This window comes from Tachyglossus aculeatus, chromosome 5 (genome assembly GCF_015852505.1).
Source record: "Tachyglossus aculeatus isolate mTacAcu1 chromosome 5, mTacAcu1.pri, whole genome shotgun sequence".
NCBI classification, from domain to species: domain Eukaryota; kingdom Metazoa; phylum Chordata; class Mammalia; order Monotremata; family Tachyglossidae; genus Tachyglossus; species Tachyglossus aculeatus.
This window is the reverse complement of record NC_052070.1, coordinates 83693137-83720974: the sequence shown is the minus strand read 5'-3', so window position 1 is coordinate 83720974 and position 27838 is coordinate 83693137. Positions and strand designations below refer to the sequence as shown.

At 40.8% G+C, this 27838-nt stretch overlaps 1 protein-coding gene across 1 annotated transcript in view; it reads left to right on the top strand.

The window, feature by feature from the left end:
• The window catches only part of UNC5D (unc-5 netrin receptor D), a 558705-nt gene that overhangs the window by 454101 nt on the left and 76766 nt on the right, over positions 1–27838 (top strand). Inside the window, exons 10-12 of the mRNA XM_038747340.1 lie at positions 9051–9236; positions 12749–13126; positions 20062–20146. Coding sequence (XP_038603268.1) covers positions 9051–9236; positions 12749–13126; positions 20062–20146 — 649 coding nt within the window. The remainder of the gene's footprint in view (positions 1–9050; positions 9237–12748; positions 13127–20061; positions 20147–27838) is intronic.

The window sequence follows — 27838 nt, the reverse complement described above, 5'->3', positions numbered from 1 at the left end:
TTATGTTACCACCCACCCATTCAGGTAACAGGCCTGTCCCATTAGATAGCTATTACCAAAGAGACCACATGCCAGGAGCATGGCTTACAACAGATCCTCTTCATGAAAACAAACTACTGGCCCCAGATGCCAGGGTATACCATCCAAACATATTGTGATAAACACACACTTTGCACCAAAAGCCTTTTTAAAGCCAAATAAATCTTAACTCCCAAATGCTTCACAGACTCTTCCTTTTAGTTCCCATCCATCAAAAAGTCCTTCGGGATGAGCAAGTTTCTCCTTTCTTTTGATGATCTGATGGGGGAACCTGTTCTCTAGGGAACTTCCCTTCTAATGAAGTACACAGTTCTGATTCCTCTTCTTGTTGATTGTATGTGGAAAAGTGTTCCTTGAGAGAATTTTGATTTAATACTAGTATGAGTTATCCTCCTCCTTGAGCAGTTCCAGAGATGATCAGATTGTCCCCCATGGACTCACATAGGCTTGGTGTGGGTATCTTGCTGCTATTTTTCTACAGCTAGCAAACCTCAACCACTGGTAGCAGGTTATGTTTTTAGATTTGTTTCAGTTGAATTTTGAACATTCAAGTGGCATCTGCCCTTTGCTTTGGGCATGGAGCAGGGCCCATGGTGATGATTATGTTCATTAGAGCTTACTGTGTCAAGCACTGTTCTAAGCACTAGGGAAGATATGGCATTTATTGGGTTGGACACAGTCCCTGTTCCACATGAGGCTCTCAGTGTTACTCGAGGGAGAACAGAAATTTCACCCCCATTTTACAGGTGAGTAAACTGAGGCACCGAGAAGTTATGTAAATTCGCCATGGTCACACAGCAAGCAACTGGCAGATCTGGGATTAGAACCCAGATCTTCTGATTCCCAGGCCCATGCTCTACCCAGTAGACCATACTGCTTCCATGCTTTCCATGCATAACTTTGCTCACCCTAATCCCTTGTCTGTATGCCTGTATACCCCAAGTGACATAGAAGGACACTGGCAAAAGCAAGCTTACAGTGCAGTAATGAGCCTGGGTGTTTCTGAAGAGGAGGAAATGAAAGCTATTTAAACACGTTGGCAGAAAAAAAGTATATTTCATGAGAGTTCTTTACCCATTTAAATCCCCAGCCTGAATATCCCCAGACTGTTAGTTTCCATTCACAAGTCTAACTCTTGAAGAGTGAGCTTAATTACCGAATACTGGAATGGAATCACTAAAGCTTTTCAGTTTGTGATTTCTTAAAAATAAAATCTGAACAGTGATTGCAAAAGATCCCCAGAGGCATTTTTACTTGGGCTCCTTAAGCCAAGAGGGGAGGGTTGAATTATACAAATATAGGTTGTGGCTGTTCATTGAAATAAGGGCTTAGTTTAAGACTGCATGAAACATCACTAATGCAAAATCAAAGGCAATTATGAAGATAATTGAGAAACAACTTGTTTCCACAAATACCCAAACACAATCCTCTAGTAGTTAGGAAGGAGCAGACAGGATCTCACCTGTATTGCCATGAGAGGAGCTAGGTAGAGAAACCAACTTAGCATCGTTGGAAGGTATAAAAAGAAAAGGAAATCTTCAGATGTCTGTTAGCAAACTGTACAGACAAACTGGAGGAAATATGTGCACAGCACAGCTCATGAAAGCACTTATTGTAAATGAGATAATTTAATCAATTACATTTCCTAATGTACTAAACCGAATGTTTCATTTTCTGCTTCTGCACATCTTAAATTATCTTCAGGTGCTTTATGAGATTTAATCATAGTTAATAGAAACTTCATTACCATCAAATGTGCTTTCAATAAATGTTGTGTAACAATGTCAGGAGGTGTAGTAAAATCTAGTGGGTTCTGAATGGAAAATGTGCCCCTCTTGGGGCTATATTTAGAAAGTGTAGCTTTGGGACAGTAGCTCTTTGGAGTGGTAAGGAGTGCTGCTCAATAAAGGCCAGGAAATACTCCTGAGTATTGGATTCTTAAGGAGACCGCCTCAGGAAAGGAAAGTTTTCAACCTCACCCCTAAAATAGCCTAATTCAGTTCCCTGCTACCTTTTCTTAACCTCCTCTCTGCCTGAGGGAGAGATGGGATTATGTAACAAACCAGAAGCAGGAAAGTTTCTCTTGCTAACCCAAGTTAAAGGAGCTTCCTTGCTTCCCCACATTTCCTTTGGTAGGCAGCAACTCCTGTTGCCCCATCCCTTTCAGGTGGACCAGCTGTTAATCCAGTTTATCTGCTTACTTCAAAACTTTCAATCAATGGTATTTATGGGGCACTTACTAGATAGAGTACCCACTTTACTAAGACCATAGGTAAGTACAATAGACTATGGGAACACAATCCCTGTCCAAATCGATCTATAGTATTTATGGAGTGCTGCTGTGTGTAGAGCATTGTACTAAGCTCAAGGAGTATGAGGCACAAAGAGTTCATAGCAGGCCTGACACCATAATGGTTATCAGACTTTCCCGTTCTGTTGGCTCAGCCATTATTTGGGAAAGATAAATTAACAAATAAGAAAAATCCTCCCTCTCTGTTCCCCACCTTCCCCACCAAACATTTCTTTTGGCTTATTTCATGGCAATAAGTGAAAATAACTTTAAAGATTACCTCAAATTATATCATCTTTGACAATCATCAATCGTATTTATTGAGTGCTTACTGTGTGCAGAGCACTGTACTAAGCGCTTGGGAAGTACAAGTTGGCAACATATAGAGACAGTCCCTACCCAACAGTGGGCTCACAGTCTAAAATGAATTGAATATTTCAGTAGTTCTAAAGAGATTTGCATCAGCCCTACGTCTCTTTTCTTAACTACGGCTTGTCTTTTTTTTCCTCCCCTGTATCTCAGGTATGACATTTGGATGTCCTCATTTCCTGCTTTGTATGGCTTTTTATTTTTATCTCGTTTAATGAGTAGTTATCAGGTGGCTGCCAAAGTACCTGCCTCTCTCCCTGACACCAACTCCTCTTGTTCATGAAAAATAATGCATTGGTCATTCTGTATGTGAAAATATTATATTCCATGCATTTTGGAGGACATTCAGGATGCTCCTGCAGTCTCAATTTTTGTACTCCTTTCTGACTTTGTGAGCTAGATTCTAGTCCCTGTCTCTATCTCTAAATGAAATACACACACACACACACACACACACACACATACATTTCTCTATAGAGTCATTCAGTCATATTTATTGAGCACTTACTGTGTGCAGAGCACTGTATTAAGTGCTTGGGAAAGTACAGTGCAACAAAAAACAGTGACATTCCCTGCCCACAGTGAATTTACAGTCTATAAAATAGTTAAAAATTTATATCTATATTTGTGAAAGTAGAATAACACTTTTCTTCAGAAGATAGCATTGACCCACTTTCTAGATTAGAATCAGTCCCTAAATTTGGAATATGATAAGATCTAAGATTTGATTGAGAGGAAAAATAACATGTTTCCAACATCTAATCTCTTCAGCATTTTATCCAGTCGGGAGCATTGATAGTGTGTGAAAGGAATTCTGGAAACTATTAAATTCATCAGACAGAATTCCATGACTAGAAGGATAGTTGAAAAGTTGCTTAACCCTTTCCCCCTACCCAATTTCAGGCCAGGTATAAGATGTCTCAGAGGAAAATACATCCTGCTTTAAAAAAAAATATTAGAAAAGGATATTGCATAATTTTGACAAGTATAATTCTCAGGAAGACTCACTTTCTATGTAACTTAAATCCCCAGTGCTTCTGTTTCAATCCATTGTTTCTTCTTCGAAACTGAGAACACTGATCTTCAGCATCCATATCCTCACTTGTGTATTTGAAAGACTACTTTAAAACCTTTCCTCAGTCTTTTCTACTCCAGGTCTAGTTCCTTTAACCTTTCCCTGCAGATCCTATATTCTAATTTTTAGTCTTCAGTTCCCTCCTTTGAACTTTGACTATGTCCATATTAAGTTGTGGGACTAAGAATCAGATCTACAAATTGGCTTTGTACAGCATTAAGTACAAGAGAAAATTACTTGTCCTCCCTTGATGTTAATAATAATGATGATGATGGTATTTGTTAAGTGCTTACTATGTGTCAAGCACTGTTCTAAGCGCTGTGGGGAATACAAGGTGATCAGGTTGTCCCACGTGGAGTTCACAGTCTTAATCCCCATTTTACAGATGAGGTTACTGAGGCACAGAGAAGTTAAGTGACTTGCCCAAAGTCACACAGCTGACTAGTGGCAGAGCTGGAATTAGAACCCACGACCTCTGACTCCCAAACCCAGGCTCTTTCCACTGAGCCATGCTGCTTCTCATGCTACATGACTTCTTATGCAACTCAGTCTTGTGATTTCATTTTCAAAATCAGTTTTATCTTATTGAACTGTGATCATTTTGAATCTCACCATGGTTGTATAAAATTCTGGCTGGTAGCTGCGGTAATTCTTGCCGTGGCTCTGGTCATGCCTTGGACTCCAAGCTGTGGGGAGTCTCTCATTCTTCTCCTCTAGCCACAGTCCCCTAGTGATTTTGTTTTTATTTTGTCTTTTTGTCTGTTGTATTTTAATGTTTTATCATTCTTGATCTAGCTGTCTCCAATCCTGTCTCCCCATTTATACTCTTCTATTATGAACCCCCTGAGGGACAAGGGCTGTGTCTCATTCCCACCTGTATATTCTCTCCCAGTACATAGTTTAGTGTTCTGTGCACAGTAAGTTCTTAATAATTACTATTACTACTACTACTGACTGATCAGAGTTTCCCTATTTATAAATTAGATATCTCAACTTTTAAAATATATTAATTTAAGAATAGTGTATGTTGACAGCAACTCAGTAGACTATAGAGGTTTACATGTAAATAGCCAAGGGGGATTTTTCATATAGAAAGGCCCATTTCTTAAGAATAAAAATTTGTACCCCAAAGGTTTCAAATATCCAACTTAGAATAAATAAAATTTTCTTGGACTTATCTCTCAAATTTGTCTAACATTGGCCATTTAGTTTGCAATACACCACGTCAGAGCAGAGATATCTCTGCCCTATGACTAAACCCTGTGACTGATCTTTTGTGGGGCTTGCTCTTCTTCCCAGAAGCGGGAGTTTCCTCTTCAGTTTGTGTGAAATTTTGGAATGTGTTAGGCTGATGACTGCTTTCTATCGGTCATAAAAGTAAGGCTTGAATTGGTAGAAGAATGTGGCCATCTCTAAGAACATGGTCATCGTGCTAGCCACTTTCAGTCTCTTTTTCTGTTTCTCCTTTACTTTTTCATATCCTGCATATTCACGAAGTGCACAGCTTAATGATCCCCATCAGGACCCAGCCATGCAAACTTTTGTTGAAGGCAGAGTCATATCGAGCCAGTAAAATGCCTGGAGACCTTTTTCTATCCTCTGTTTAGGAAGCCCTTCTTAGGGGATTAATACTTCTGCCTTTTGCCAATGATTTTTTTTCTCCAAAAAGCCAAATGCTGATCCTAAGGACTTTGTGAAAGGAGTTCCCATCATCCTTTGTGTACTCAGAGATTTCAGATGATTCAGATCCCAAAGGTAGTGATCCCCTTATGACTATGCCCTCTTAGGGAAGAGGACAACCATGTAGGGCAAAGGTTTCCAATGTCCTGCAGATAGGAATAGTTACAAGGGACGCTGCTGCTTCTACCAAAGAGCTTGACTGAAACCCTCACACATCCTGGAGCACAAAGTTAGTGTCTTCTGTTAGGGTTAGTTACTGCTGGAAACTAGTGGGAAAAAAAACCAAAATATCAGGAGACCTTCCCCAAGCCCATTGATCTATAGACGTCTTGGTTGGACAGGAACCTGTCAATTACTTTGATTAGGCAAAAGGCTACCCTGTGCCCATTAAGCTCCTTTATAAATTGCACCAAATTTTGTAGAGTTAGAGCAGGAATGCCTTCATTGTTACTACAAAGAATAAATGCTCAGGAAGCAGGTTGAGAAAGATAGGTCGGTGACATTCATTCATTCAATAGTATTTATTGAGTGCTTACTGTGTGCAGAGTACTGTACTAAGCCCTTGGGAAGTACAAGTTGGCAAAATATAGAGACGGTCCCTACCCAACAACGGGCTCACAGTCTAGAAGAGGGAGACAGACAACAAAACAAAACATGTAGACAGGTGTCAAAACTGTCAGAATAAATGCCAAACAGTGATATTTTGCTCAGACACTTACCAAACTACCTTCTTCCGGCAGTCCGGCTCAGACTGCAGTTTAACCTCGTAATCCTTTATGCCAGTCCAACCTAGTGCCAGTAAAGCTTCTGAGCTATTCAACGAGTACCTTGCTTATTCAGCAGTGCAGCAGATGGGTTCTCATACAGATTGTGGCTGGAATTTTGTTTTCAAAGCCAGAAAGGTATATTCTTGGAGAACATTATAGTTGTGCCAATTGTCTGCAGTGGCCAAGGAATTGGAAAGAGGAATAGAAAGAGGGACTCTATCCAAACAAATCAGCACCCTGTGAACTTCCTTTAACTCTCCTCTGCTCCTCGAATGTGTTTCCATTGGATGTCTTTCCTCTTCATAAGCTCGGCTGCCTGAGCACTTACCCTCAATGAGACTCTTTCCTTCGTTCCTTCGACTCTCTTGCTGTATGCTGCAATTTATTTTTATATGTTTACTGCCCTATTGCTGAACTAGTTCTGCTTGAATTCCCTGTTCACTCTTAATATGGTAGTACCTTATTTTACAGTCCACTGAGTTTGTTTAAAATAAATCAATTTTACTTGTGTGGTGAGTATTGCTCATTTGATAACATAAGTACCATATTATGGTGCAGTAAATGTATAGTAAGTGCCATGCAATTACGGGGTAAATACATGATGTGATTATTTTATCCACCAGGCCAGACAATGGGTGGCATAGTGATGACTCTTGGATCTATTTTGTATACTTACTAGATAATCTGTGAAAGATTAATTACGTAGTTAGGTGGCACTTACCTCCGTATATTTCTATGCATCTTCCAATATTATCCACCTTTAAGATTATACTACATCGGCAGTGATAAATTTATCATGCTGAATTTCAAATTCCAATTTAGATCCACTTCGATAATGATGGGTATCTTGAAGACATTTTAGAAAAATGGTCAGGCGAGGAAAATTCTTCCATGAAAAAAGAAAAATAAATAAATTTAGCCAATGGTTTAGTTTGTCTTTATGTGTGGAAAGAAATGTTCATTCAGGAGAAGTAAGGGCCCAGATTTACATGTGAAGGGCGGAAAAGGGGAAGATATATACTCCATCTGAGTGTGCCATTTTAGACAGAACTGAGCAATTCCCTTTCATGCGGTGAAACCAAATTGGGACCATGAAGCAAGAAAGCATCCTCTTACTGACTCTCCCAAGTTGCAAAACCATAATTAGAAACAGACAGCTAAATATCCTTCTCCCAGTGGTTCAGTGTTCCTTCTGCTGAAGGCTAATGTAAATTTTATAAATGGTTAATTTTTGCTTAAAGTTTAAGCCAACTCTGGATTTGTTTAGACCACATGAACATGTGGAAAAGGAAGTAGGGGATGATTCTTTGTTTTGGAGGATATTTTGAGGAGGCATTTTGTCTGTTAACTTGGAGGTCTGTTAACAGAATGTAATTATTGCTTGATTGATTGAGAGGGACATAACTGTACCTCAGTCCCAAATCCAGGATCCCAGCAGGCCTCCTTAGGAATTCTTCACTTGTCAATTTTTGTTCTCAAAGACCACAACCCAATCACCTAAGCCTGGCCCTGTTAGCTCTATTTTCTTACCTGGCTCTGCAGTACTAGTGCTACCTAACCCAGATTCTTGACCTTTCAAGAAAACGTTTTAAATGACACCAGTACAGTGTAAGTGCCACAGCTTCTCCATGCAGAAAAAGTGAAACACACACACAATCACACTTTATGCCACTTTTCATTTTTTAAAACCTTCCTGGAGGTTCAGAGAGCTGGGTGTAGGAACAGTGACATTGTTGACCTCAGCAAGGAAGCTGGAACAAAGAGCTGATCAGGAGGTGGAAGACTTGGTAGAATGTTAGAAAAGTCATGAGACAAGCGGCATGGTCTTAGTGAGTAGAGTGTGTCTGTGGGAGTCAGAAGAACCAAGGTTCTAATTTTGGCTCTGCTACTTCTTTGCTTTGTGACCTTGGGCAAGTCACTTAACTTCTCTGTGCCTCAGTTACCTAATCTGGGCTTCAGTTAGCTCATCTATAAAATGGGGATTAATGCAGTGCACCACATGCAGGACATGGACTGTGTCCGACCTGATTAGCTTGTAACTCCCCTAGTGCTTAATATAAGTGCTTTAAAAATACCATTAAGAAAAGAAAAATACAAAAAGGGTTGTGGGCCACCACTGGCACTCCCACAAGCTACTTGGAGTGGCAGTGTGGCCTAGTGGAAAGAGTGCAGGACTGGAAGTCAACAGACCTGGGTTCTAATCCCAACTCCACTTCTTCCCTGCTCTGTCACTTTGGGCAGTGCCTCCATCCCCCTTCATATCTGGCAGACCCCTATTATCCCGATCTTTAAAGCCCTACTAAAATCTGTCTCCTCCAGGATGCCTTCCCTGCTTTATCTACCGCCACCCCCCACCCCCGCACACACATTCTCCCTTTCTATCACCTCTGCTCTTGGGTCAGTACCCTCTAAACCCTTAGGAACCTTACCCCCTCACCCCTCCATGCTCATGACCATATCCATATACTCAGTTACTTCCCCTGCTTGTGATTTATCCCATTAGATTGTAAGCTCCTTGAGGGCAGGGATTGCATTTATTCTAAGCACTTAGAATAGTGTTTTGCCCATTGTGAGCACTTAATGAATGCCAATAGTTGATTATTGGCTTCTTGTGGGCCCTGGGTTTAACTGTTCTGACTTAGGCAGCAGGTAGTATCTAGTCTGATCCACTTATGTATTGGACTGCAAGAGCAGAGCAGAATTATGTAGTCAGGTTTCCTTTTTGCCTCAGATTCTACCAAGAGAAATTAACATCTCCTGGACTTTTAATTATTCCTTCATTCTGAATATGTTTTGGACAATTGACCGTTTTCTCTATTTTTCTTTTTAGACATCGAGAATGCTAGTGACATTGCTCTCTATTCGGGCCTGGGAGCTGCCATCATCGCGGTTGCTGTTCTTGTCGTTGGTGTCACCCTGTACAGAAGGAGCCAGAGTGACTATGGCGTGGACGTCATTGATTCTTCTGCATTGACAGGTGGCTTCCAGACCTTCAACTTCAAAACAGTCCGTCAAGGTCAGTGTCGTGGGTTCTCCCGACACTTAGTTCTCAGAGTCATAGACTATGTTCACACGGGAGTTATTTTCTGCTTAGCCAATCTAGTGTGAACGTAGCTATAGCTACTGAGAGTGGCAACCAAATTCGCATTATCTTTTCATGAGACTAAACTTGATTCATTGGTAGATTTAGTGCCCTTTGTGCACTCTCTCCTACTATAAAAGCACCTGAAGGTCAGAGATCCTCACTGAGAATTAAGAAATAATATGGCATCTCTATGCTATTCTGTTTTCAACTTGGTCAGTACTATTTCAGGCTTTAAGCAATTTACTTCTGGGCATTGATATTCAATGCAAATTCCCCTATTTCAAGGACTATGTAAAATCCCATGTAACACAATCACAATGGTATATTGATTTTGTTTTTTTTTTGTCCTTTTACAAGAAAAGGACTTTAGAAAAGCTCTGATGGATCAGTTAGCCAGGGAAGAAATAAACCCCCTAACCCATAACAGCCCACAGTTGTTCCTACAGTATCTTTTGTGTATGTGTTCTAGGGGAGGGATATCTATCATTTTCATCCAAATGGTACTTGGTTGGACTTTTCTCTCCTGTGTGTAAAATCAAAATAGATTTTAGGAAATCAAAGTGTTCTACCCATCATCATAGGCAGGGATTGTGCCTTCTCCCTCTAGTGTACTCTCCCAAGTGCATAGCACAATTCACTGCAAACAGTTTAGGTGCTCAAAAATACAATTTAGCTTCATCATCAATATGTACTCTATTTTATACCGTTGGCCCCTGTCTTTTTTCCTTAATTGCATGTTCTCTATGTAGGTTGATCTTTTCCCGTTAGATTGTAAACCCCTTAAAGGAAAAAAAAAATGTATTCTTCTTTAGTGATTCTCTGCAGTTCCTAGCGAAGTGTTTTATGCAAACCCTTAACAAATTAAAAACAAATTATTGATAGTGATGTCTCCTAGGATGGTGATAGACAAAAATTATTATTCCCATTTTGCAGATAAACAGAGATAAGAAATTTAAATGACATTATTAAAATCACATAGTTGCAGATCCAGTACTGGGATCCAGGTGCCTTAGTGTTATCCTTTTGCTCCTCAGTGTGCTGTATTCTACTGCCTACCAAAAAAGAAAATCTATCCATAAAGGCACCCTTCACTCTATCCTTCATAACAAGCTAGAAATATATAATGTGAAAAGCATGATGCAAGAATCATAGACTGTGATTTGAAAAGTATAGGATGGATTGTTTTCTCTTACCTGAAACGCTCCGTGTTATGGCCACCCCAGAATATAGTCTTCCATTTCAATAGAAGTATCTATACTGGAGTGTGTATATAATTTGAAACACAGCTTATGGAAAAAATGAGTACTGTTGCTGCCACTGGGAAATGGAGCTATTGTGCATGGCAGGTGAGCATAGGAAGGTTTAAATAAAATATTGTGCTATGAGAAGCCCAGAGGCTAAAGATAAATAGCTTTTTCTGAAGAGAAGATTGGGTCAACTCAGTGGGCTGCCCCTTGCTGGGCTTGAGATGAATTGTCAGTCCACTACTTCATTAATGGCTGATGTTCTATGTAAATGTTCCAAAGAACCATTTCTTCTGGAAACCAGTTAACTCCCTCTTCCATTGCATTTGAGCTTGAGGAAAGAAGTATTTTGCTTTAGCTGGATGTAAAAGAATAGTTATTAAGGCCTTCTCTACTTCTGAAAATGTTGTTTGTGAATTAAACAGATTCCAGATTTGGAGGCTGCCATGCCTCCACGGAAATATGCCCTCGACTTAAAAAAAAAAAATGTTAAGCACTGCTCTGAGCACTGGGGTAGGTACAAGCAAATTGTACATAGGGCTCACAGTCTTAATCCCGATTTCACAGTTGAGGTAACTGAGGCACAGAGAAGTGAAGTGACTTGCCCAAAGTCATACAGCAAAGTGGAGGAACCGGGATTAGAACCCAGGTCCTCCTAACTCCCTGGACTAGGCAATGCTGCTCTTTAAGTACCAGAAGCAGCTCCATATCCCTCTCTGCCTCCCAAGTTCCCAAGATAAGGCAAGGTTCCACCCTTTGTTCAAAGGAGTTTCTATTTGAGAAATGCAACTCCTCCATTGTGCCTGAGCACTCCATAGCCTCAAGCAAGAAATGTGAATTATCAAGTAGCCTTCAGATCTGCTAAATTGTTTTATCTCATTCAGAACACAGACCTCTGTGATTCTCCCTTCTGAGAGCATCACAACCAAGGGGAAGGAGAAAGGACAGGATTTTGGACTTCTTGCTGGCTTTGCTATGCATTATGGAAATATGTATTTTAAAAGATGCCAGGAATACTCCATTATGGAATTTTGAGTGATCTGACAGTCTCTGCCCCAAGGGAAATGTTTTCAGCCCAATTTTAAATGTGATGTTGACGGACTGGTGATGGTCAAGGGGAGGGTTGGGTGGAGGGTTATTCAGTTGGCTATTCATCAGTGACAGTATTTTGTAATGAAAAAAAAACAGTGCTTCTTTTTAAATGTTCTGCTTTGAAAAATGTGATAAAACCCAGCAGGTGACAATTTCCAGTTTCTCACATTTTTATAAAGTTGATTTTTTGTCTATTCTGAGACAGGAGTAAAGACATCTACAGTCTTTCAAATGTAGAAGATGATTGTCTCACTGCCCCATGGGGTGTTTGTAGTCAACTCTGTGAGGACACATCCATGATTATTTTGCTAGCATAACTATTCAAACATGGGCACCTCACCCTATTTCTGCATGCACTTAGAAAATTCAGCATTTCTTCACCCAGGTCTGTAAAATTCCCAGGATTCCATGGGAAAGTTAGTTGAATTGGAATAATAATATGGCATTTCTTAAGTGCTTACTATGTGCAAAGCACTGTTCTAAGCGCTGGGGAGGTTACAAGGTGATCAGGTTGTCCCACGGGGAGCTCACAGCCTTAATCCCCATTTTACAGATGAGGTAACTGATTCACAGAGAAGTTAAGGACTTGCCCAAAGTCACACAGCTGACACTTGGCAGAGCCAGGATTTGAACCCATGACCTCTGACTCCAAAGCCCAGGCTCTTTCCACTGAGCCACGCTGCTTCTCTTGTCACTTGGTATAATGTGCCCAAGACATCAGTTTGTAATATTTCACCATTTTAAATGAACAGATGCTATTTTCTTGAGTAAGCTGATGTGACCATTTTCTGTTTTTCATATTTACTTGCCAGTTATAATAATAACAGCTATACTACCTGAGTTCTTTGCCAAGATGGGGGCCAGCAATGCTTGTTTTGAAAAGACAAAGTGTGAGGAACAGAGAAAGGCAAAGTAATTGGACCAAGGGCATTTAGTCATTAAAACCATGACTCGTTCTCAGATTACTCAACATGAGCCTGAGTTGCCTGGTCTCTTTAGAGAAATTGTTGGACAAGGGGGTTTTGTGCAGAGTTAGTGGAGGCAGATGTAAAGTGGTAATTTAAGAGCTCAGTAGGGCTGAGTGACAGATCAATTTCCTTTTCTCAGGGAACTCCCTCCTCCTCAACTCCTCCATGCAGCCTGATTTGACGGTGAGCCGAACGTACAGTGGCCCCATCTGCCTTCAGGACCCCCTGGATAAGGAGCTTATGACAGAGTCTTCACTCTTCAACCCTTTGACGGACATCAAGGTCAAAGTTCAGAGCTCATTCATGGTTTCCCTTGGGGTAACAGAGAGAGCAGATTACCATGGCAACTCCCATTCTGGAACATTTCCCCATGGAAATAACCGAAGTTTCACCACCATACATCCAAGAAACAAATCACCCTACATCCAGAATCTTTCATCTCTTTCTGCAAGGACTGAATTAAGGACCACTGGTGTTTTTGGTCACCTAGGAGGACGTTTAGTGATGCCAAATACAGGTGAGCATTAGCCATTCTCTGTCATTCTGCATTTGCAAAGGAGTTCCCCTGTCTAAATGTCTATTCAGTCAGTTACGTGCCTTCCCCCTTCTTTCCTCCCACCATTTCAGCTATCAAAGCTGAGGTCCATGTGCTTAAGGTGAGACACCCAGCAGTTCAGTGGCAGAGCTGGATTTAGAGCTCACAGACTCTGATCAGATTTCTAGTCTGTTACTTTGATTATTGCAGAGCCTGACGAAATTCGTGGTAAGACTATTTGCCCAAGAGGCATGGGGAGTTCCTATTACTTAAAAGCTTTCAATTTTTATTACCCAATACACTGCAAGCAAATGCTGAGGACTCCCTTCTTTGACACTTAAACACTGTGGGAATGACAAGTATCTAGTTTGTGTCTTGAGTAGGTTGTTCACTGGTTGGTGATTTAGTAAAATGACACTCAGACTCTAATTTCATTAGGAACTGACCTAATAAACATTGTCAGGCCCCATAGATCTTCCTGTAATGTCACATCCTGATCACTAATGATGAGGGATTATTGCCGAGCTGCTTTTCTGAATTTAAACTTCAGCTGTGGGGATATATCCGTTGGCATGATAAATTGGGGGGGGGGGGGGATTGGGGGGTTTTTTTTGTGGGTGGGGGTGAGTTTTTGATGTTCTGCCAAGATTGTTTGGATTTTTTTGCTCTGATCAGTTCTGTTTAGATTTTCAGACTAGTTCTCTTTTGAATTTTAGCTCTGATCAGTTCCATCTTGATTTTTAGCTCCAATCAGTGCCAAAATCACATTTTTCCCACTGTTTATAATTCCAGCAGGTTGATCAGATAGGAACATTGACTCTTTCAGACCACCACTCCAATGGACTAGGTGGACCCTGCCAGTCTGAAAGTGTTAAATGCTTCCACCCAAAGTTGGGGAACTTACTAGCAGAAAGTAACTAGGAGAATTAGACTTGTTATTGCCATATTTTTGACCTTAAATTAATACCTGAAGGCATGAATAGACAATGGTGTCATTGGGACCATAGTCATAATCATCGTCATCATCGATGGTATTTATTGAGCACTTAGTCTGTGCAGAGCACTATACTAAGTCCTTGGGAGAGTACAGTATAACATAGTTGGTAGACACTTTCCCTGCCCACAAGGAGTATATAGTCTAGAGGTGTACACAGCAGTCCATACTTCACTCTGCTGCCCATATCATTAAGAAGCAACGTGGCTCAGTGGAAAGAGCATGGGCTTTGGAGTCAGAGGTCATGGGCTCAAATCTTGGCTCTGCCAACTGTCAGCTGTGTGACTTTGGGCAAGTCCCTTAACTTCTCTGTGCCTCAGTTACCTCATCTGTAAAATGGGGATTAAAACTGTGAGCCCCCTGTGGGACAACCTGATCACCTTGTAACCTCCCCAGTGCTTAGAACAATGCCTTGCACATAGTAAGCGCTTAACAAATACCATCATTGTTATATCATTTTTCTACAAAAATGTTCAGGTCATATTTCCCCACTACTCAAGAAACTTGAGTGGTTGCTCATCCACCTCTACATCGAACAAAAACTCCTCACCATTGGCTTCAAAGCACTCAATCACCTTTTCCCCTCCTGCCTCACCTCACTTACCAGCCTACATACTTTGCTTCTCTAATGCAAACCTTTTCATTGTACCTTGATCTCATTTATCTCTCCTCCAACCTCTTTCCTACATCCTAACTCCAGTCTGGATGCCCTCCCTCTTCAAATCTGACAGAACATTACTCTCTCCCCATTCAAAGCCTTATTGAAGGCATATTTCCTCCAAGAGGCCTTTCCTGACTAAGCCCTTCTTTCCTCTTCTCCCTCTCTCTTCTGCATTGTCCTGACTTGCTCCCTTTCATTTATCCCCACCTCCCAATCCCACAGCATATATGTACATATCTGTAGCTTATATATTCATATTAATATCCATCTCCCCTTCTAGACTGTATGCTCGTTGTGGGCAGGGAATGTGTCCATTTATTGTTATAGTCTACTTTCCCAAGCACATGGTATAGAGCTCTGCATACAGCAAGTGCTCAATACGTACTATTGAATGAATGAGTGAACTTGAATATAAATGATGTGTAATATCTAATTTATCATTTATAGATATGTACTTAAGTGCTGTCAAGTTGAATGTGGGGCAAATAACAAATTCCCAAAGATCCTAAAGCCAAACAGCTCAGGCTTATATTGTGTCTTCTGAATAAAGAGAATTAGGAAGAGGCTTGAGGCATTGTTACCTGCTAAGGGAAATCAAGCTCACTCAAAATGTAAGTGTATTAAGTTCCATGTTCACATCAAATAAAATCCATTAGGACTTCATTCCTATGGTTTATTGTTCAGTTCAAGTTCATAGGTGGCCTGCAAAGTCAAGTCAAACATTTTATCTTGTGAAATGAAACAAAAAAGGGTTGGTTTGATGCCACCTGATCAGTTAATTGGGCACCTTTTGAAATTGGCGATTCTTCCTCTGAGACTTGCTTTAATGGAGAGATTGACTTTGCTTGACAGGATTTCTACTATTCATCTAGATTTCTAACTTTATACCTCCTTTTGGCCAAGCAGGGATCACAAGCAGCTCTCCCATTTGTAAATTTCCCTCCCTTAACCTTTCAGAGCAAGGTAGAACCCTTCATTAAATATTCACATGGCACCTCTGCCTTGGGAATCATAGTGAACGGCTAGTTACTTTTCATGATGCTGCTCCACAAAATGATGAAATGAAATCAGTATGGTCTAGGGTTCATTAGGTTTCTTTTTTTTTTCTATCCACCAGTCTGAAATGAAATCTTGCCTCTAACTTCATATTGCAGTAATGTTTCCGACTGACCCACTATCTCTTTGAAAGTGCCATATGATTGGTATATTGACAGGTTATTGAGATCTATAACCATCCTCAGTGCCGAGGTCAAACCCTTATTAACTCCAATAGGTGTTGTGTGCTTCTCCTCAAGGAAGGATTGAATCTCCAAAGATTCAACTTTCATTTGAATATATTTGCTTTGGTAATAACTAGACTATTCACCAAATATGCTAACCCTCAGTGTGGCAGGCATACGCAGGGGATGAAATGGTACTTGCTTGTACAGAATCAGGAAAGTATACTAATCATCAGTTAGGCTTTGGACACCACATGGAGCCAGATTTTTCCAGGACCTAATAGTAAGGCTAATTCATTATTATTATTATTATTATCATCATTATTATTATTCTCTTTTGGCTTAGCACTGTACTAAACTGGGGTAGGTACAAGATAAGCAGAATGGGCACAGTCCTAGTCCCTCATCAGGCACACAGGCCAAAAGGAATCTAGAACAGATATCACATCCCCATTTTAAAGATGAGGAAACTGAGATATGGAGAAGTTAAGTGACTTATCCTAAGCCTCAGAGACAAGTGGAGGATCCAGACTTGAACCTGGGCTTCCAGATCAATTAGACCACACTACCTCTGACGTAAAAAATGTCATGAGAGCTGGGCTATCAGGAGTATTAGCCTATCAAGTCATAAAGGTACTTCTGAGTATATGGGTACTGCAATTTAATGAGAACATAATGTGGTAATCTAAAAGAGTTAATACATGATGGTGTTTGTTAAGTGCTTTGGTGTTTGTGCCAGGCACTGTACTAAGTGTGGGGTGGATACAAGCAAATCAAGTTGGACACAGTCCCTGTCCCAAATCGGGATCACAGGCTCAATCCCCATTTTACAGGTACAATAGCCGAGTTACTGAGAAGTGAAGTGACTCTCCCAGGGTCACACATCAGACAAGTGGCAGAGCCAGGATTAGAAGGACTTGGGCTGTACCACTTGTCTGTTCTGTGACCTTGGGCAAGTCACTTCATTTCTCTGTGCTTCAGTTACCTCATCTGTAAAATGGGTATTTAGATTGTGAGCCCATGTGGGACATGGACTATGTCCAATCTGATTATCTACCTCTGTGCTTAGAACAGCACTTGGTACTTAGTAAGCATTTAACAAATACCATTAAAAAAGTGAGACAATGGATGTACACAATTGTAAACATCCTTGTTATTCCATTTATTCCTAATAGTTCTTTGGTGTCCAGCAGAATTCACATGAAAGGCTGAGACAGGCTTCAGAAAGCATTTGTTATGCAAAAATACTAAATAGTGAGCTCAGAACAAGTCCTTCTGTTGTCACATTAAATAAAAGGCTGTCAGAGTAGCAGGGGTGTGTGTGTGTGTGTGTGTGTGTGTGTGTGTGTGTGTGTGTGTGTGTGTGTGTGTGTGTTTTCCCTTGAAGCTAACTCTTGGAATAATATGTCAAAAATGGAAACTTCTTCAGGGGACAGTGGGCACCAAGCTATTTTTTGGTGTGCCTTTAATTTCCCAAAATACACCTTCTCTCATGGCAGCAGACATATTCAACTCTACTCGGTCACTGTATGGGTTGGAAAGACAGTAGCAAATTGTTGATTATGGTAAAGTTAAAATAGTATTTACATCCCCTTACACTCAGAAATTCAGTCTGAATTTTTCATTAGTATGTAGGATGCTTACTTTTAAGTTTGGTAATTAAGGCATATCTAAACTGTAAACATCTAAGGGTAACCGGAACAATTATGGGAAGATTGAGCCCTTAAGTGTCCTGTGAGCTGCCCTTGTGGTTCCAAATCCCAGGCAGTTGATTATTGAAAGGAACCTTTTATTGGTCAGACTTCTCATTGAGCGTTTGTGCCTGCTGGAAAATTAAATTCACAGCACTTGGTGAAAAGGCAGCACCCAGGTGATCTGAATGGGGTGAAAAGATGATTCCCAATGTGTGGCTTTCTCTCTCAAAGAAATGATGAGTAAATAAGCCCTGTTCCCAGTGTGTCCACTGGTTCAGACTCCCTTGGCTTAACAAAGAAAGCACTTTCTAGAGCCGAGCCCTCTCCACTGAGGATGCCCTTTCCCATTGAATGAGTGAAACAACTCCCTGGAGCCCACGTAGATGTCTATTGTAAACCAAGTTTGAGATTGCTATTCACATCACCAAGGGATTAAGCTGACATGGTCTCTGAAGGAGTTAAAGCTTCTGAGTGATCTTTATAGGATGCCCTAAGTAGAGAATGTTTCTTTAGCCAGGAGAGAAAATCAGTGAACTGCATGACCAGGCATGTAACTTTGAGAGAACTATATCACTCACTACACCATGAGTGACATGACTTCTACTTGACAGCAGGTATTGTAGTAATGAAGGACATGCAACGCCAAAGGCAACAACATTTGAGGAAGTCTAGAACTGAAAAGCGAGAGGGGAGGTAGGCGACTGAAGCGAGGCACTCAACTCAGGAATTACCATTCTTGCTGGTATCAGTAGATAGATGGATCTCTTTAGCAGGAAGTTGCAAGCACGATTCAAATAAACCTCATTCCTTGTGCCAGGGAAATAACTAGCATGTTATTGAATAATGCTCATGAATGTGAATTGCAAAGAAATTGTTGCACAGTGAGCTTTTGATCGTGTGACTAACCAGAAGCTTATTGTCTGATAGGAACATTTCAGTAAAGCCTGCTGTTTCTAGATTTGTTACATTCACCAACATGCAAGGTGTTTGTGCTAAAACAGTGGTTCTAATGGAATGAAGAAGTTGAGCCCTGTGTTATTCAAGGTTTTATGTTGCAAAAAAATTTCATGTACAGCAAGTTCATTTTTTTTCTTCCAAACAAAATGGAACATAAAGAGAAACCTTGCCTTCCTGAGGCTCTTATCTCTCTGCTGAAGTAAAGGGTTTACTTCAGAGAAGTTTAAAGAGAGGTTTGAAGTGCTACATGATCTGTTAGATGGACAGTGTTTTCATGCTTCTGTTCTCTGCATTACAGTAATATACTTGGATAAAACTAATAGCTTTTCAATTTTGGTATTAACCTGAGAAGTTTAATAATTGGGTAGCTTCTGACTCTAGCCATATTTTTTTTGTCAATTTTTATATTCCATGTATCACACCCTTTTCCCCACTCTGGATTTCCAAAGTTTCTGATGTTCAACAATGAATTTCTAAAGAAAAAAACAATGGCCTTTCTGTTGGATGCTGGGTGGATTTAAACCTTCTACAGTTCTCCTTTTCTGTGTTTACTGCTTCATAGACACCAATTTCTACCACCATTTCCACTCTCCCAAAGCATTAGCCCACCCATTCTCAAAGTTGTCCTTTCCCCTGGCTGAGGATTCTGAGGACTTGATTCAGAACACCCTCCCATAGATGGTTGCAGTATATGGGGGAAGGATGGGAAGAGTAGATAGAAGTGTTTCAACTTGCTAAATTCAGTGATTCTTAGTCCAGCACTTTCAATGAGAGCTTAAAAAAAGTCAAACCTGAAGTCTTTCATATGCGGAAACAAGAATTTGCTCAAGTTTACACTGGAGGCCATTCTTTATCCAGAAGCAGGGCCCCTCCCTAGGCATTTAATTAATGAATTCTCAAATGTTTCTTTCAGTTGAGTAGCAGATGGGTCAGAAAGAGAGAGTTAGTCTTCAGAAATTTGGGGGAGGATCACAGGGCCTGAAGGAAGACCTACTGTGGGGAGCTTCTGGGAAGACTGAGCTCTCCTGATTCCTCCCAGCTGGTCACTTTCCAAAATGATGGAAACTCAAGGCTGGGTAGCTGACAGAGGGAGATCTGCATGGCCGGGTCTTACTGGCACCTCCCTCAACTTTTGCTAGTTCAATCACTTTTCCAATTGTTTGCCCCACATCTCCCACCCCAGTAGCTTCATCTTTTCACATTTGTTCCCTTTTAATCTCCCAACCCATCCACCCACATCATTTGATGAGTCACCGACTAGTTTAAAAGAACTAAGATGCAATGGCCATATGAAGAAATTATTCTACTCATCTAACTGCTCACTTGCTCTTCAAGAACATGTGGGATAATTGGAAAGCCTGACAATAACCTCTGCACTTCTTTCGTTTCAGGGGTCAGTTTACTGATTCCACATGGAGCTATCCCTGAAGAGGATTCGTGGGAGATTTATATGTCTATCAGTCAAGGTGAAGCCAGGTGAGAGACAAATGAGGATAACATTGACAGTGTCACCTTGCATAGCAAGCAAAATCCCCTCCACTAAATCCACAGCCGTTACTAAGATAATGGAGCACTGAATGGAGTTCTTAATTGAGATAGTTTTTATCGTGCCCAAGATAACCAATTTCAGAAAAATTGGGGTATTTCAGTATGATGGAGATAAGTAGAGTTTCATAATTTTCAATAAGTGAAGCTATAGTGATGGAGACCAAGCATTTAATTTATGCCATCGCTCAGACCCACAACCTTTGGGCAGAACTTCAGCAATTCTGAGTGGTAAGTGTTGAAAGAGTTGACCATCAGTGGGGAGAGGAGCCTGTTCCCAGAATCCCGGCACCTCTCCCGGCATAATCAAGTGCTGTTAAGATCAATGAAGCATTGGGCACAACATTAAACTCAGATTAGAGAAAACCTAAATCCTTCTTCCTCCTCCTCCTCCTCCTTTTCCTCCTCTTTCTCCCTTTTGAAGACATTTCGGCATAAAGGCCAAAAATAGAATACAAACTGAATTCACATTTCATACTAGGTTGATTAACTTGTGTTTCCCCTGACAGTTGGCTAAAGAGATGTTGTACTCTTTGTGAGAATCTTTCCTTGCCTACTTCCATGTAGTGACTAAACTCAATTCCAAGCTTCAGAGGCTTTCAGGTTTGGCACATTTCAGCAATATGAAATGCAATTCGAGAGCAAACCGTAATCTTGTCATATACTGTTTTAATGAAGGTAGTTGGTATTTTCCTTCTACATTTATAATATTTGTTGAGACAGTGCCTTACCTCCACACAAGTTGCACCTACCTCCTCTTTAAAAAGTGATTTTTCTCTTAAACTTAATTCACCACTGACATTTTTATAGAATCTTGGTTATTTTAGTATAGGGTGTTTATGTGTGTGTGTGTGCATGTGTTGTTGTTAGGAAAAATCACTTAAAGGAAAAATACTTGGAAGAAAAACAGCCAGAGAAGCAGATGGTTTTTTAACGGAATTTTGAAAGCTGTTCCTGTAAAATGATTTGTTGGTTCCCAATAGTTTTAAATTTCTACACAACAGGAATTGTAAGGACATGAAAGTGAAGTCCTCCAGTCCTTTGTTGCTGAAGCAGTTTTAGATCCTGTCTGCCTGCTGTACAATGTTGGGCCCTCACGAAATAAGGACCTAAGGAAATACCTTAGGTCTGCCAAGCTAGATAATTGACCTGGGTGCCCCAGTAGATGGAGGGCTTATTATCTTCATTGGGCAGGAGGGAGAACCTGTGACTCTAGAGTTTACTAAATCTCTTTAAACACCGAAAGAGTTTAGTTAAACTCTCAGATAAATCTGTTATCAAACCTGAATGTGGAACTCCCTGGGAAGGAGATCTCTCACTTCAACTATGATAGCATATGTTACAATGTAATTGTGAAACTACAATCTTAGTCAAATCTGTTTATGCTTTTATCGGTGGGCTGCACATTTCAGCGTGGCTTAGTGGAGAGAGCATGGGCGTGGGCGTCAGTGGTCGTGGGTTTTGATCTTGACTCTGCCACCTGTCAGCTGTGTGACCTTGGGAAAGTCACTTAACTTCTCTGTGCCTCAGTTACCTCATCTGTAAAATGGGGATTGATACTATGAGCCCCAAGTGGGACAACCTGATTACCTTGTATCTACTCCAGCACTTAGAGCAGTGTTTGGCACATAATAAGCACTTAACAAATACCATCATTATTATTAGTATTTGAAATCAAGAGTGAGGTACATTCTGAGTCAGCTTCCACCTTCTCACCTCCCACAAATTACTTTCTCTCTGATAGTAGTAGTAGTAGTAGTAGCTGCATTTATTGAGCACCCACTTAGAGTAGTGTCCTATATTAGGCACTTGGGATGTTCAAACTAACAAAGTGACACATTCCCTGTCTACCAGGGGATGACACTCTAACATTGGAGGCAAATATAAAAATGTTTGCATTAGTCCACTGTTTGCATCCCAATCAAACATCCACTCATCTCCCTCTCTTGAATCCCATCTCCATAAATGATTCCACTCAACCATATACAAAGTGCTAATTCACATTCCCTAACCTGCCTTTCTGCTCTTAATTCATTCATTCATTCTTAACTCACCTCAGTTCCACTTTCTGTTAACAAGACTCCATTAAAGAGTGGGTTTAGAGTAAGGATGCCAACACCTGGAATTGTGATCAAATAATTCTTAAAAAAATTAAAAAGAATATTTAATCAAAATGAATGTCATGAATAAATTGAAATGCCCCTATAAATGCACTAGGCTTTTAAAAGTGAAAGGAAGGAAATTGGTCTATGGAGAAAATAATAATGGGGCTTGTATTTGTCAATTCTCAAAAACTTAAATGATCATTTTGACGGATGCTGTCCCCTGGAAAATATCCACTCTTTGGCCCACTCTTTCAGACAGTCATCAGGCAAATATTCAGTGGATGTTAGGCATGCCCACAGTATTATGTTAAATATTAAGAAGACCAATTGAAAAGAGATGGTTGCCTATCAGAAATCTTAATATCTAATGTTATCAGCAACAAGCAAAGAAATGTCAGGCATAATTTGGATTCAGAAACAAATTAAAGGAGGGCAGTAAGAGAAGGGGTAGTTCATCATAATATTAGAGGCGTGTACAGTGATTTTTGCCATCTGTTTACATAAAGTAAGGAAACTTGTGCAGAACATATATCCTTCTAGGGGTTGTTTATATGTTTCTTGTTGCAATCTAGCTATTAAAGAAAGACAGACTGGTCACCCAATAAAATGTCATTTAACTTCCTCTAATAATAATAATAATGGCATTTGTTAAGCACTTACTCTGTACCAAGCACTGTTCTAAGCACTGGGGGAGGTACAAGGTCATTAGAATGTCCCACATGGGGCTCACAGTCACAATCCCCATTTTACAGATGAGGTAACTGAGGCACAGAGAAGTTGAGTGTCTTGCCCAAAGTCACACAGCTGACGAGTGGTGGAGTTGGGATTAGAACCCGTGATCTCTGACTCCCAAGCCCGTGCTCTTTCCACTAAGCCACGCTGCTTCTCTAGGAAACGCACACTCTTTTTCTGAGCATTTCTAAACCCCAGAGAAATGGTTAAGTATGGCAAATGGTTTTCTGGCTACATCTCTAAAGGCTGAGTCCAATTTTTCAGTTTCTGCCAGGACCTCGCTAGGGTCTTAGTTCTTCTCTATGAAACTGTGTATCCATGCTCACAAGAGGGTATTTACATAGCTGGTTTGTGTCATCAATGCTTTACGATGTCACTTTGAGACTCATTTTCACATTGAACTGCAGGTTTTATCATTTGGAACTGCTGTTCAGCAGAAGTCCCGCTTTATTCAAACTCTGTGGGGCCAGGAACAGTCCTGATCTATTTCTCTCATCTTTGCCTTGGGGCTGTAACAAATTTCCCCTTTTTAGCTCAGGAGGTGTGAGACTTGAATTTACTAGGCTCTCCATCACCTCCACAGTACCAGGGTACACAGGGACACCCCAAACAACATTCTTTTGCTGTAATTAAATAAGTGTCTGTTCCATTTTCCTATTTATGATACATTTTTCAGCTTACTTCTATTGCTTTTTGGTAAATTATGTTCCCAGCATTATAGAGCAGTAATTTAAAGGAAGCGCATCTGACGTTAGCAGTACAAATTCTGTACCGGGTTATTGGATGTAGGGTGATCTAGAAACACTTAAAATCATCTGCTAAATTTAAACACTCTCAGTTGGTATAACTTTGCCCTTTTTTTTTACTTGCTGCACTTCATATGACTAAGCTTAATGTAAATCTCACAGGTACTCATGTATATATCCCTGTAAGGCCTTGAAGAACAGTCTGTTCCTTGCATTAAATGAAGTGGTACTTCTCAGAACTCTCCTCTTGTCATCAGCTCGTCCCTTGTCTTTTCTGACTAGCCTCCATCCCCCCTCAGCTGCCTATCCCTAAGGCTGGTTAATACCGTCTGCCTGCTATCTGCATTAGTAAGGTCTTTTACTTTTCCTTCGACAAGAAGGCTGAGACCGTAAGAGTGAAGGAGTTTCTCTGAGTTGAGTTTTCCTTTCTCAATCCTGGATCCAGGGAGGAAGGCAGTGGGGCTTCCACATGATAACTGGATCAAGAAGATATGAATAAAACATGTCCAGGGGCTCAGTACATTTGCAGTCACTCTGCTGGATGGAAACCCTCTCTTTTACATGAGATGTGGCATGGCCTACTGGAAAGAGCACGGGCCTGGGAATCAGAGAAACTGGGTTCTCATCCCAGCTCTGCCATTTACCCGCTGTGTGACCTTGGGCATGTCACTTCATTTCTCTGTGCCTCGATTCCCTCGTCTGCATAGTGGGGATTCAAAACCTGTTCTCCCATGTGGGACTTGTCTATCTTTTATCTACCTCAGTGCTTAATACAGTGCTTGGCACATAATAAGCACTTATCAAATGCTATTATTATTATTGTTATTATCGTTATTATTTAAGGTTGGTGTTTGAGTTTGCTTTAAGGATGCCTGGCTTATGGGCAGAGAACATGTCAACCAAATTGTACTGTTCCAAGTACATGGTACAGTGCTCTGCACACAGTAAACTCTCAGTAATTATGTCTGATTGGTTGATTGCTCATCTGGCTATCAAGGAGCCTAGAAACTTGGGAATGGGGAATTCTTACTGAGACTAACTGAACCTTAGCTGGAAAACAATAGGAATTAGCATGGAGAATCATGCCCTGACAGAAAGCAGATGAAGCAGGAAGAGGAAAAATAGTAAGAAAATAAAGGGACTGGCTCACTCGTTCTACTTTCCCCATCGCTGTATACTTCCCCAGTTATTGTTTTGCATAAATAAATACACTGCCTGTTCTCAGAGAAGAACGACGTTTTACTAAATATGATGGCTAGCTCAACACAAGCCATGAAGCATTAGGTATATTCATTTGTGAGCAACAATGAAGTAACCGAAAGACTGTTCACTTTCTCCTCCCCTCTCCAAAGTGGGACCAGAGAGTGGGTTGTAGTCATAAGAAAATCCTATTACAGCGGGAACCATGGGTGAGTGGGATCCTTTGAGGGAAATACCCTTCTTTTCTTATAGAGTGATGGCACTCTCCCTTGGTTTGGGGTGGAGACACAGCTCCTAAGCAGCTTCCCATCTAGTTTCTGTCATACCACACAGCTTGATTAAGCAAGCTCTTGTATTTCAGCATCAATATTATTATTAATGTGCAAAGGCAGATTTTAATCTATAATCATTTAGTAAGAATTGAAACTAGAGTGCCTTTAGCAATGATGTGAAATTCATAGACTAGATGAACATGGGATTCTTGATCACTTAACTTGCACAGTACCAGAAGTATGGAACCCCTATTAAAGCTTAGAGGTGGTAGATTTGAATCAAGCAATAGGGTAAACTTCTTCATACTGTGAGTGCTAAGTTTATGGAATCTGTTACCACCAAATGCCTTACAAGCAATCAATCAATCAATCATATTTATTGAGCGCTTACTGTGTGCAGAGCACTGTACTAAGCACTTGGGAAGTACAAGTTGGCAACATATAGAGACAGTCCGTACCCAACAGTGGGCTCACTGTCTAAAAGGGGGAGATGGAGAACAAAACCAAACATACTAACAAAATAAAATAAATAGAATAGATATGTACAAGTAAAATAAATAAATAGAGAAATATGTACAAACATATATACATATATACAGGTGCTGTGGGGAAGGGAAGGAGGTAAGATGTGGGGGATGGAGAGGGGGACAAGGGGGAGAGGAAGGAAGGGGCTCAGTCTGGGAAGGCCTCCTAGCAGAGAGCAGAAACTATCAGTTGAGTCAAGGTGGTTTGAGATAAATGCATAGATTCATGAACTACATTTATTGTTGGAAGAAGAGATGATAGATGCAAAGTTTTAAGTTACTATGCAGCTGAGTATCAAGGAAAGAAGAGATGTTAGATGCAAAGTTTTAAGTTACTATGCAGCTGATTATCCAGGAAAGGAATCTGTCCCTTCAAGCATTCTTTTGTTTCTTAGAGGTAGAATCCTTAGCTAGAATGCTAAGATGTTTGACATCTGTTCTTTATATCCTAATGAAATCACATCACGTCAAGTACCGTTGAGGGAGATGGTCATGAGATGTTGTCCTGAGGTTTTATGGAGGCCTCATGCTATGGGTGCTTTTCTCTTTCCCACAGGGGTGGTGCACAGCAGGATGGGATGGAGTCTTTTCTGTATGCTGAAGGAGAACTGGGCAGCTGCCCAGAGAAGCGGCATGGCTCTTTGGTTGTCCAGTGAGGGGAAAGCTGAGGGTGGAGTCTGGCTGTTTAGGGTAGAAGGGCACATTCCAGAATCTCCCCACCACTGTTTGCTCAACCGTCTGGGGCAAGGAGAGGCTGAGGGCTGTGCTACTGCAGTTTAAAGAAGCTGTGCTGCTTGGAGAAGCAGCAAGGCTTAGTGGATAGGGAACAAGTCTCGGAGGCAGAAGGATCTGGGTTTTAGTCCTGGCTCCACCACATGTCTACTGTGTGACCTTGAGCAAGTCACTTAACTTCTCTGGAACTCATTTACCTCATCTGTAAAATGGGGATTAAGACTGTGAGCCCCATGTGGGACAGGGTCTGCGTTGAACCTGATTAACTTAAATCTCCAGGGATTAGAACAGTGCTTGGCACACAGTAGTACTTAAGTACCATAATGATTATTATTACTGTTATAATTATTATTATTAAATACATGCATCCCAGTGTGCATAGGTCGAGATCTGGTAGTTGCCAGTTGCTCTACAGCCTTGTTGAAGCAGATAAAAGTAACAGAGGTTGTACATTCTCCCCTTCCCCCTCCCTATGATGGGAGAAAGGTGGTGTACTGGACCAGAAAATTATTGGAGAGAGCTTTCTTCTTTGGCAGTAAAATGAAACCAAAGGCAAACATTCATTTATTTTTCCAATTACCCTGTTAGGTGGATATTCTTTTCCAAATGCTTGGGCTGGAATTTACTATTCTGTAAGCAGTACTGCTGGAAAGTTTCTGAAAACATATCCTTTATGTTCTGTCTCTCTCCCAAGTGGGAGTCTACCACCCCTCTTCTATTGCTTGGGGGTGACAGGCATCAAGATGATGCAGTGGAAGGGCATGGAGTAAATGCTTTATTAGAGAGTGGGACTTTGAGGAAATGAGTGTTGGATCTGAGTGTTTCAGGTAAAGAAGGAAAAATGTTTGGGACTGAATGGGGGCTTGGAATGAAACTCAAGGCAAAGAAAGGGAAAAATGAAGAATGACAGATTTCTAGGGTAATGAAATCAATGGGGACAGTGAAGAAAAGAGGGAGCTGTGCAAATTTTAACTCAGAAATGGACTTTCTTATCAGATTTCCACAGCAGTACCTTCTTGTGGAGTTGCTTTACTACCTTCACAATACAAGGAATCGGGAGAGAGAGGGTAAGTGGTAAGGCATGCTGCAAGAGACCCAGATTCCCCATAAAGGTTCATAATGAAGAGCTAAAGGAAGCAAGAGATTTCTTAGACTCTTTAGAACAATTTTCCTTCATGAGTTGAAAGAATTCAGCACCCACTTTTTTTAGTGAGATTGAAAAGGACGTAGTGCCAGTAACTGTTCATTTTTCCCTTTAATAACAGTTGACTTTTCTCCCCTTCCCTAGCCCAATCTCCAGAAGGAGGGGAAT